This window comes from Vitis vinifera, chromosome 10 (genome assembly GCF_030704535.1).
Source record: "Vitis vinifera cultivar Pinot Noir 40024 chromosome 10, ASM3070453v1".
Lineage (NCBI taxonomy): Eukaryota > Viridiplantae > Streptophyta > Magnoliopsida > Vitales > Vitaceae > Vitis > Vitis vinifera.
In genome coordinates this window covers 14,420,443-14,433,096 of record NC_081814.1, presented here as the reverse complement: position 1 = coordinate 14,433,096, position 12,654 = coordinate 14,420,443, and the positions used below count along the sequence as shown (strand labels likewise).

General features: G+C 32.4%; 1 protein-coding gene across 1 annotated transcript; it reads right to left on the bottom strand.

Moving 5' to 3' along the window:
- Positions 1-1,380: 1,380 nt before the first annotated feature.
- On the bottom strand, positions 1,381-4,541 carry LOC104877439 (wall-associated receptor kinase 5). The gene is made up of 3 exons (XM_019222541.2): positions 3,593-4,541; positions 2,884-3,063; positions 1,381-2,804 (listed from the first exon to the last, which is right to left on the bottom strand). The coding sequence occupies exons 1-3, from the start codon at positions 4,482-4,484 to the stop codon at positions 1,609-1,611; spliced, it is 2,268 nt and encodes a 755-aa protein (XP_019078086.2). The 5' UTR covers positions 4,485-4,541; the 3' UTR covers positions 1,381-1,608.
- Positions 4,542-12,654: the final 8,113 nt, after the last annotated feature.

Here is a 12,654-nt window from a genome sequence, read left to right as displayed (position 1 = left end):
GTCTAAGTTTATCGAATGGTTTAGGAGACCTATATATATATTCCTTTTTTTTTTCTTTTTGTGAAATTTTATTGTACTAATTTTCCCTTTCTAAATTATCATTTTATTATTATATTTATTTTCAAATCCTACAGAATATTATTTCAGTTTTAAATGAATTTTGAAATGTCGCTTATTATTATTATAAATTGTCATAAATTATACAAGTTATATATCAATTTCTTTGTATTTCAATTATAATATAGTCCTTTTTACTTTTTATATCATTTTTTATATGTTTGTCAACATTTTCACGAGTTTTTATAATTTTTACTTCATTGATATTTTGTGTCAAAATATCCACTGATATTTATCAATATATCCCGATATATCTTAAGTTATTGAAATATCTATTAAAATTGATATTTTCATCCTTATTTTTAATGTCTTTTTCTCAGTAGTTTTTCACTAAAATCTCTTTGATCAATAATATCTTTAAACTGTAAAACAATTGAGTTTAAATAGTTAAAATAAATCTCCAACATGTGACACACTTATGTTGTTCACTTATTTATGAAATTTATATATATATATATATCAAAATATTCCAAAAAATGAAAAAATAAAATAAAATGAGTTCTAAATAATAGGGGTCCATTTTAGCTGGAGTTTAAGTACAAATCCTTTTCTTCGGTGAGTCCTTGTTAGGAAAATGCTAATTAGGCCTTGGTATCATCCTGTTTTGCAAGATCATAAAAATTAGTTTTACAATGATGTTTGGAAATAATATTAAAAAGCGAATTGGCTCCCCTGGGCGAGACACATTCAATGCTATATATAATAAATTATTATATTGTTTAAAGTTCAAAGATTTTAGCCAGTGATGAGAAGTTGTGCTCCTCATCTGTACATGTTACGAGAGTGATACTGCACAAATTCTGTGTTCATCCATCAGAGCCATCGTTAACATTGGTTGTTAAGGCGTATTCTCAAAATACCTATATCTACAGCTGTGGCAATAGGGGCGTGATTTGGTAATATGCCAATTTGTCCACTATTAGTAGATAAAATGATTTCTTTTACTTTTGAATCCCAAACAATTCGATTAGAGGTCAATACACAAAGATTTAAGGTCATTTATTCAATTTGCTCTGCATTTCTAAGTTCACAGCCTTCGCGGTAGCTTCATCGATGTTACCTACCAAATAAAAGGTTTGTTCAGGACTAGTTCAATGAATGTTATCATTAGTTTTTTATTTCTTAGTCGCCATAGGCTGTTGATAAAAATTTATAGTAACATATTTACTAAATACAAGGAATTTGAACATATATTTACTAAATCAAATATAACCCAAAATTATTTTAAGTCAATATCATAGGCAGCTTAGATTGAAGATTGAATTGATGGGTTTGGCAAATGAACTTCGTGTGTATATAAAGGTTGACCATGATTGACTGTCAACCAGCCTCAACCCCGGTTGGACCCTGATAATATGCATACCATACTTGAAACAAATTAAACAAAGTAAAAGAAAGTTCTGAGTCATTCATTACATCATTATTCCGGAAGTCCATAGCATAAAGAAACCTCATGTTTAACCGAAACTTCAAAGTGCCATACTGTATTCCTTAGGAGAGCAAGACCTCATGGTCTTTGACTATTTCTTCTGTAACTGCACCAAATGTGTACGAATGGGATGTTTCAGCTTGTTTGCTGTAGTCCTCGCATGTATGCTGCTGCAACGAAGGCTCTTCAATCATTGTCTTCTGAGAAGGCAACTGCTCCTGAAATCTGCCCAATTGTTGGAGGTCTATATCAACTTGTTTCATGGTTGGCCTTTTTTTCCCATTCAACTTTAGGCATCTCTTAGTAAGCTTAGCAACGGCGAAAATCTCCTCCTTCTGTCCTTCATTTACAACTTGGTTATCAAGAATATCAAACAGACGATTTTGTTTCATTGCTGATCTAAAATGATTTGCTAGACCTTGTTCAGATCTATCCGAGGAAATGGCTTGCTCTCCTGTCAGAAGTTCAGCAAGGACTACGCCGAAGGCATACACATCACTTTTATCTGTAAATTGACCTGAATGAAAATAATCAGGATCTAAGTAACCAAATGTCCCTTGTACTAATGCAGTTAAGTGAGTTTTGTCAAGGGGTATTGATCTTGAAAGTCCAAAGTCAGAAACTACTGCCCGGAGGTTTTCATCCAACAATATGTTCCTAGACTTGATATCCCTGTGACAGATGGCTATAGAAGCATATGAGTGCAAATATGCCAGGGCTCCGGCAATTTCACTCCCAATTCGCAGCCGGTCTTTCCAAGATAATGTAGATGCATGGCCCTCATCATGGAGATGGTGGAAGAGGGTGCCATTGGAGACGTATTCATAAACCAGCAAAGGTACTTCAGTCTCCAGACAACAACCTAGCAATCTTACTATGTGCCTATGGTTGATCTGTGAAAGAATGAAAACTTCGTTAACGAACTGGTCCAATTGCTTTTCATCAACGGTATTGGATTTCTTAATGGCTACAATGCTTCCATCCGACAACATTCCTTTGTATACTGTGCCAAGGCCTCCCTTACCAATGACTCGACTCGAATTGAAGCCATCTGTTGCTCTCTCCAACTCTTCTACCGAATAGAGTTTTGTTTTTTCTACACTTTCTTTGCTTGAAGAAATTTGCTGTTGCAATAGCAGACCACCATTCTTCTTGAAGAACTTCTGTTTTATTTTCTTTTTCTCTCTTTCCTTAAGTCCTCGGTATAACCTTAAGCCTGTAGCAATTAGGATCAAGGAAACAACAGAAATCCCCGCACCTGCAGCAGACACAAAAGTAAGTAGTTCAGAGAAGGGGATTAGAGTGCTAGGTGTTAAGAGAATGGTAAAGTTCCATACCTAAAGAAAATACCAGTGCTAGCAAATGTTTATGCTTGCCACGTATGCACCCAGTTCCTTGTTTCTTTCCATCTCCATGGTAACCAGTTGGACAAGTGCATGAGTAACTGCCAGGGACGTTAGTGCAAAGAGCTATCTCGTGGCAAAAAATTTTGTTTGGGTCCTCGCACTCATTAATATCTTTTGAAAACATAAATGAAAAGAAATATATTAGTAATTTAGAAGCTAAAATAAGAGAACCAAAGTAGTGAAGCTAAACTTTGCAATTAGAAATTCTAAATCTTCATTTTCGCTGAGGTTGCTTACTCTTAAATTTCATTACGAAACATATCATTCTATAATAACTTAGGTACAGTTGCCATGGCCTTGTTGTGACTCTCAGGTCTGATATGTAGAAAACTGATCAGAGGATAATTTCATAACCAAAGAGTCATGGATAATTTCTTCATTCCTTCTTTGCACAGAACAAAAGCTGATATTTCCATGAAGCAAAAATTATCAATTGATTTTTCTTATGTATCGCTGGAGCAAAGATTCAGAAGAAAAAGAAAAAAAAAATATATATATATATATATATATCACATGGACGTGGCAGTAAAGCTTGCAGCAGGGCCACCAAGAAGGAACTACCCTCGTGGGAGTGGCAAGAAAGTAAGTACAGAAAAGAAAAGAAAAGAAAAAAAAACCTGAAAAGGAGAAGAAACTGTACCTTGGCAGCCATTTGCAAGGTAGGCATTCCCTTGGTAGCCTTCAGAGCAGTTACACTTATACCCCTGGCCCTGGGTGGAGTTTACGCAATAAGTATTCCGGCCACATGCATAGTTTTTTCTTCTTAGAGCTTCGGGGCAAGAGACGTTCCCAACTGACCAGTCAAGTATTGCTGGAACAAAATACAAATTCCTGTCAAATTTACTAGAGAGGTCAAAATTTTCACTTATGGAGAAGTTCCTCTCCGCAATGAAAGCAAGGCTACATGGTTCATAGTTCCAGGCTGGTGTGAGCATGTTGATGCTGCGAATCCGCAGATAAAACCACGTCATATCCGTTTGGAGATCAGTCCTGCAGCAACCAATGCCAGTGCAAGCGGAAGAAGAAAAACCAACAGTGATGTTATTGTCTGGACAAAGCGATGCACACCCGGTTTCATATGTTGTACTGTTGTGCTCTGTGATATAAGCAAATATGTCACATCCGATGGCTATGAACTTATTGTTAGTGTGGGAGTAACTGAAATGATGAGTTCTATCATATGGCACAAATGACGAATCAGCCTTCCCTGATTGGTTGTTAAAACAGCTCCGTTGAGCAGTATCGTTGATGCGCAGAGAGTCGTCTGATATCTGCAAAAGTTGAACTTCTTGGAGGAGAAGAGGACGAGGGGGATTGGAGGACATGTTGCATGTAATCTCGAAATGCCTATCCAGGTAACAGCCTTTCCCCATACCAAATGGATATGGAATGGTAATATTCCCACATTTCTCTGGGCAGCCAGGCTTCGTCAGAGATGCCCCTGCTTCCTGTAGTATGGTTACCAAGGAGATGATGACTGTGATGAGATGAAGTGATACTAGCACTTGCAGAAGCATCCTCATGTCTGTCATTTTGTAAATTGATCTTCTGGATTGCAGAGTTCCATTAATAAGGAGTCTCTGATATGTGTCAAAATAGGGAGTCGGAACCAACCGGCAAGGGAATCTCTTTATTAAAGAAGAATGTTGGGGCTGCGAAAAAGTTGACCAGTCACTAAGGGCAATTTTGAAATTCAATAACTAAAATAAAATCCACTCAGCCTCAGATATATTTAGATCACCTACCTTGGTTTGTGAAATTCAAAAGAGTCATGAAGTAAAAAAGAAAAAAAAGTTGAGGGTTTCTTATTAACATCACTTAATAAATCGATACAACACAAACAAAATTTAAATAGGGTTACAATAAAAAGAAATAAAAGAAAAGAAAAGGATTAATTTACCCTTATTCCTAAAAAGAAAGAATAATTGTAAAATAGGAGATAAATAAAACTCTAACAAATAAATATCTCTAATAACCCCCTACAAACTCATGATGTGACTGTAAGAAGCATCAATAGATTGTCAACCAAATATCAAAAACACAGAAGTGAGTGTGACTTTGTAAACAAGTTTACAATTTGTAAGGAAGAAGAAATAAAACAAAAAGAGTGCTATACTAAGGTGATGATGAGTGAAGTAAAATCATTCTCAATATGCTTGGTCCTTTCATGAAAGACAGAGTTGTATGCAATCCGAACAACACTCTTCTTGTCATAATACGTAGGAGTTAGACAAGAAAGAGAAATAACGGTATCAACAAGTAACATAACAAAACTATCTCATTGGTGGTAAATACCATAGCATGATACTTAGCTTTTGTGGAAAATCCCTAAAAACTAAACAAAATCCAATGGTAGACTAGCAATCTTTGGGATCACTAACCCGATCAACATTAAAATATGCACATAGATCCAAAAAAAAAAAAAAGAAGAAATAAATGAAAGTAAAAAAAATCTAAGATATGTTGCTTGGAGATACTGCAAAATATAAAGAACAGTAGCCTAACAAACTATAGTAGGAAAAACAACAAACTAACTAACAATGTGAACAACATAAGCAATGTTTAGATGTGTAATGGTTGGATAAATCAAGTTGGCAATAATAGTACGATATAAAGTAGGGTGTGCTAAGAGGTTACCATTAGAAGAAGAATATTGAACATAAACCTCAAGAGGAGTATCAAAAGTCTTAGTGTCAGTAAGGCGAGCATGATCAAGAATATCAACTATATACTTAGACTACGAGAGAAGATAACCTTTTAGAGAACATGATACCTCAATACCCCAAAAATATCATAGAAAGCTCAAATCTTTCATTTACAAACGAGAAGCCAAATCTAACTTCAACATTGCAATCTCATCAACATCATCGCCTATAATAATCGTGTTATCAACATATAGAGAATATAGAATACAACTAGTAGTAGTGCTTTTTAGAAAGAGTGCAGGGATCATGATGATTAGGATGAAAGCTAAGAGAAGTAAGCACATTAGAGAACTTTGCAAACCAAACACACAATGCTTGCTTGAGATAGTATAAAGCTTTTTTGAGCTTGTAAACCTCTCTTAGGTTATGGGAAACACCAAAAAGAGGTACCATGTACACTTCTTGAAGATCAACATTCAAGAAGGCATTTTTAATATCCATCTAAGATATATGTCATTGACGTACAAAGGCAACTACAATAAGATATAAACAATAGTCATATTTGTAATGGAAGCAAAAGTCTCCTTATAATCCATACATATTATTGAGAGCACCCTTATTAACTAATTAGGCTTTATACTACTCAATTGAATCATTAGACTTAGTTTTGATTAAATAGATCCAACAAGAATCAATTATACCCTTCCAAGGTGGTAAATATACCAAATCTCAAGTGTCGGTTTTGTGCAAATAAGAAAGTTCCTCAACCATAACCTATCACCAAAGAGGATTAAGATTAGAAAAACTGTGAATAGAAGATAAAAATGATGTAAAAGAATCTGAATGAAAGGAATAAACAAAACTTGGTAATCAAGTAGACTAACAAGGATGTTAAGAAATATGTGGGGAAGAAGGATTCACAGTCTTAGAAGGTGTTGCAATAGCCATAGGAGGAGAGGAAGGAGTATGATAATTAGGAACTAAAGTACTAGTATCTATAGGAAAACTATCGTATCATCCAAGAAAGAATAAATGTGAACAAGTTTAAACTTAGAGACATTATGAGACTTAATAGGATGCTCAAGTAAGAGAAATTAACATGATATATATAATTTGTGGTTAACCAGATCAAAGCAACAATATCCTTTTTGGCCTTCACTATACCTAAGAAAAACACAAATAGTAGAATGAGAAGACAACTAAAGACTCTTAAAGGAGAGTGATAAGGAGCATAACCATACAAATTTTCAAATGGAGATAGACCATAGGTGCATGATGATGGGATTTTATTAAGTGAACTTTAGTAAGAACTAGTTCCCTCCAATATTCACTAAGAACACATGTAACCAATAAAAGAGAACGAGCAGTTTCAACAATATGTCTATGTTTCCTTTTAGTAACACCATTTTACTATGGAGTGTTAGTACAAGAAGAGTGGTGAATAGTTCCATGTGAAGCAAGTAATCATTAAATGCATTAGAAGTATGCACCCCACTCAAATCACACCTAAAGCACTTTATAATAGCATAATGTTGAGTTTTGACAAGGGCTTGAAATGCATTATAAATACTCAAAAAATCAAAATAATGTTTCATAAGATAAACCCAACAATAACGAGTATAATCATCCATGAAGGAAACATAAAATTGAAACCCTCCTTTTTGTAGGAATTGGAGAAGGTCCCCATGCATTTGAATGGACTAAATCTAATGGTGTAGAAGAAGAACATTTCTATTAAAAGGTATGGTAGAAAATTTTACCAATTTACAACCACTACAACTAGAAATATCTTATGTTTGCAAATTTTCTAATGCTCCTGCAGAAACTAAATACTTTAAACGAGAAGCTGAAATATGTCCCAAATGAGAATGTTAATAGAAAAACTAGACAAATGACTCAAACAAAAGGAAGATAAATCAATACTTAGGGATGCAACTATTGGTACTTTTAGTTTGTCAAGAATGGTCTCCCCCACTTATGGTCTATCCCAATCAACTTCTAGGATTGTGAATTGTGCATAAAATAAGAAGTAGAAAAAAAGGACACTAAGCAATCAATGTCAGATAATTGACCAACAAAGATTAGATTCAATGTAAGATCAGGAATAAGATAAGCACTAGAAATAGACAAATGCATAAGGCGTAATAATAGAACTAGCACCGGCTAAGGGCATGAGAGTACCATTAGTAGTAATAATAAACACAAAAGATATAGGACATAAAGAAGCAAAAGATGAAAAATCAGGTGACATATGATGATAAGCTCCAAAGTCTAAGGCTCTAGATAAAGGAAGACATACTTGAAAAATTAAGGGCTGACAAAGTTGAAGAGGGAGAAATAACATATGGTGGTGTGGTGAGGAACTTCTTGAACTGTTTAGTAAGGGTAGATACCATGGGATTAGAGGATAGTGTGGGCCTAAATCCAAATGAGTTAGAGGGAGGAACAATTGTTGTAGTATTAGATTGTTGAGTTAGAGGGAGGAACAATTGTTGTAGTATTAGATTGTGGAGGCCTATAAGAACGTTGTTCTATTAAAGATCTTAGCACATTGAGCCTTCTAGTGGCCCTTCTGCTTAAAGTAGCTACATTCATCCATGCTGATCTTTGAGTTAGTTTTGTTCTAATTTTTGGAAGGTGGCCTAGAAGGTACTTCCAAATAAGATGTATAACGTGTGGAGAAAATTTCTTTTTATGACTGAGACTTAAGATGTATCTCCTTAGCCAACAATTCACCAACTATTGAATCAAGAGAGGGGAGTAGGCTACGATGCAAAATTGTGCCATGTAGTGCCTCAAAATCATTACAAAGGGCCTTACAAAATTGGACTAATCATTGTTCTGAGAAATATAAGACATAAAAGCCTAGAACTCTACTAATCTCGTGAGAGCAAACTCGTCATATAGATCAGTCATAGTGGATAAAACTCCTAAATACTCATTTTTTTTCCATTCAGGGCTCAAATATCAATTCCTAATTGATAATACTTTGCAAAATTAGATTGCATGTATAATCTTTCCAAATGTTCCTAGATTTTCTTAGATTTTTCATACTTTGCCAACTGTGTACCTATTGAATACTCAATAGAGTTGTTGATCCAAGTGATAATTTTCAAACTTTTACTTTCCAAATATCTAATTGTTTTGCATATTTTTCATCCTTTTCATTCCTATGTTTGTATAAAGTGCCAATGTTATAATCTCACAACTTTTTTCCCTTAAGAAAATTTTTCATCAATAACTCCCTTAAGAAAATTTTTCATCAATAACTCTAATATGAATAACTTTTTCTATCCAATCTCACACTAACAGATTGAAGGGAATCATCTATTTTGCTAGTCATGATGAATAATTAACAAACGATAAGAAAATAGAGGAAAAGAAATACAAACCAAAGAAAACCTAGGATCAAATAGGAAAAATGATGCGATCACCTACAACAAAGATTTATGATTAGGCACAACGTAAAAGTGTATATGAAATAAAATTCCCTTCAATGAGATGAAAACCCAAAATTCCATTAAAATAAATTTTGCTCTAAGACAATGTGAAATTCAAAAGAAACATGAACAAACAAAGAAAAGAAAAGTTTAGGATTTCTTATTAGGATCACTTAATAAATAGGTACAATACAAATATAATTTATACAGTGTAAAGAAATAAAAGAAAAGAAAAGAAAAGGACTAATTTACCTTATTCCTACAAAAAAGAATAATAATAAAATAGAAATTAAATAAATAAAACTCTAAATAAATCTCTCTAACAGGTTTCATCCAGCGGAGTTCTTGAGATGAGATGGAGTATGAATTCAAGAAGTTGATTCCTAAGAAAAGTTTGTAAGATAATAGTGCTATGCACCATAAAAACTGCAACTACCTGCAATCAGTTATAATTAATTGATTGATCTTGGTCCACCTTAACACCCACTGCATTCCTCGTTCTCAAAGTTCTTTAATTTTCCAACCTAAAATTCCTAGCAATGCCATTGATGAAGTCACATAAACTGAGTTTAAAGCCTATAACTTTAAAAATTACATCCAAATCTTGAACAGATGCATCATGTTAGAAATCACTGAATGAAGGCCAGTTTAGAGGAACCCCACAAACAAAATTTTTGATATTTAGAACAAAATTTTATGAATTAAGCTCACGCTCCCTTTTAACTTTGGTGCATTCTTAGCCCTCAATTTTGTTTTTAAATAACAAAAAATTTATATCAAGGGCATAGACACGTGATATTAATTTAATTGAGAGCATAGATACATGATATTATTTTATTTGAAGCCATTGATATTATATGAGTCTTTTTCTGTCACATAATAAATTTTTATTTAACCATATTAAAATACATATCAACATATGATTAACTATATTATGAATTAAGATCATGCTCCTTTGAACTTTGGTGCAGTCTTAGCCCTCAATTTTTTTTTTAAATAACAAAAAATTTATATCAAGAGCAAGGACACATGATATTATTTTATTTGAAGTCATTGATGCCATACGAATCTTTTTCTTTGTCATAATAAATTTTATTTGACTATATTAAAAACACATCAACATATGATTAACAATTTATTGGCTTGTAACAATTAGTGAGTGGACAAAATTTATCCCTGTACAAATGCCTCCAGAAATTTGTTCATTGACACTATTTGGAAGTCTCAAATTGAGATTAAATCTGGCCCGGTTTCTGGGTTGATAATGTGTGTTAGAGCACAACATCTTGACTCAGACCAAGTCCGCTTTTGGGGGTTTTCTTTTTGAACAAGAGGAGCTGGTATGGTCAGACTTAGCCAGCTATAAACTGGGGTCCAAGAGACCAAGACCTAAGCGAATTGCAACAACAAACACTTCCAGATATGCCTCTCCAATAATACTCCTAATTAAAAAAAATCACAATACAAGTCATGTGGACACCTTTATCACCAAGCCCTAATCAAACAAAAACTAATGGAAACAATTGATTACCCTTCCTTTATCTTTATTAAAGTTGGAGAAGGATGGGGAAAGCGCCATTTTCTTTTATTGAGAGATGATCAAGGCTTTTCATCCATATATATCACTTGGTTGTTGTGCATTCTGCTCCATGTGTCTCACAATTCAAGAGACAACTTTGAAACCATACATGATAAATGGTGTTGTGTGAACCCTTTTTTCCTTTTTCTTTTAGCTCATTTCATGTAAAGTTCCTAAATGTTTAAATCACGCTTGCTTACCCATTTATATAATAAAGCAAAACCCCCCTGTTTTTCTTTCTTGTAATTGGTATATTTCCAAATTGTTTGTTGTTTAAAGCAACTTTTTTCTTAACATTGTTTTACTTCATTGGCATCCACCCACATATATATATATATATATACTTTCCAATTTAGCAAAAAGATCAAAAGAGAAGTTTGATTTGAACCATTGTTTTCTTTTTTTCTTCTCCCTCATCTCATGTGAACTTCTTAGAAGTTTCAAATCAGATTTCTTTATCAACGCACACATATATAGATTTTAAACAATTATTTAGTTTAAAATCTATAAAGATAAAGATAGAAAACTTTGTTCCTTTTATGTCATGATTATCTGAACAATTATTTCATTTAAAATCTATAAAGATAAAGATAGAAAAGCAGAACTTCTTAAATCACCACCCATCACATAAAAAATCTCTTTGTATTTTCTTTTCCTCTTTCTTTCCTTTTTCTCTTTGTTTCCTTGTATGTCATGATTATCTCAACGATTATTTCATTTAAAATCTATGAAGGCAAAGAATAATGAGCTCCAAGCGTTGATCAAATTACCAGCCACTACATAAAAACTCTATGTTTTTTTCCTTTCTTTCTTTCTCCTTTCTCTTTGTCCCCTTGTATGTCACGATTATCTGTACAATTATTTCATTTAAAATCTATGAAGGTATATAAAGAATAATAACCTTCAAGCATTGATTAAATCACCACCATTTACATTTTTGTGTCATGGAAGCTGGTGAATCAATATAACCTATTATAAAGCCAAGAACCAAGAACCAAGATAGGGATGTATCCTATCTTGAAGGTATGCCTTCTCTACTCCAGAAGTTCACAAATGGGCTCACTCTTAGTGTAAGGTCCATGGAAAAGTACAATTTTTGTGGTAATTGTAGTAAGATTATTGTGTTATTTTATTATTAATTATAAGCATAAATTTTGTTCTAATTAATTCAATACATTTTGATAGTGTATTAAAAAAAAATCATTGTGATTTGAATTAGATAAGTTTGCTAGACAATATTTACTAAGAAATTTTGTCAAAATAAGAGCAAATTGGATTATGATAATTCTAATTTAGTAGTATTTTACGTTGTGTTGTTGTCTTTGTCTGTTTTTAATTTTTAATTTTTATCTAAAATCTTAATAATATTCTTTTCATTTTAATCTAAATAAAGTGGAATGCCATTAGGTACTTAGATTATTTATTTTTTTATTGATGTGTGAATGTTATTAAATATTAAGCGTTTTTCTACTAATATCTAAATACTATTAAACATTAAATCTTTTTATTTTTAGGTACAAAAAATATTAATGAAATTAATTATTATATTTCTTCTTATTTTATATAATTAAGATAAAAAATATAAAAATTAATATTTAAAAATAATAATAATATAATATATTTTCAAATACCCCAAAATACCAAAATACCAAACACTTATCACAATAATAAATATTTTGTAAAGAATTAATTATATAATTAACTAAGAAGTTGGTAATGGAATAGTAATTAGGGGTTCTCAATTATGTTTAATTGCTAATAAAATGTTAAAAAATTTATAAGTGTCATTTATATTAAGTAGTTTTTATGTGGTACATATTCAAATTAATGGATTTAGGATTGGAATGTACATTCAATTGTTGATTTCAAATTTAATTGAAATTATTGATTTTAGTTAGTATTTAGATAAGTGTAAATTATTTTTGAAGTTCTAATTGTAAAAAAATTATTAGAATTGATGATTTTTATTTTGATTTGTTGTAATATTCTAGGAGATTGAATTTTTAAAAATTATAGAAAAATTATTTCATATTAAACT

Coding starts and splice junctions, on each gene's coding strand:
- LOC104877439 (XM_019222541.2), bottom strand. CDS start 4,484: ATGACAGACATGAGGATGCTTCTGCAAGTGCTAGTATCACTTCATCTC. Junction 3,064..3,592: donor CCTTGCAAATGGCTGCCAAG/GTACAGTTTCTT, acceptor TGTTTTCAAAAG/ATATTAATGAGTGCGAGGAC. Junction 2,805..2,883: donor AGCACTGGTATTTTCTTTAG/GTATGGAACTTT, acceptor TGTCTGCTGCAG/GTGCGGGGATTTCTGTTGTT.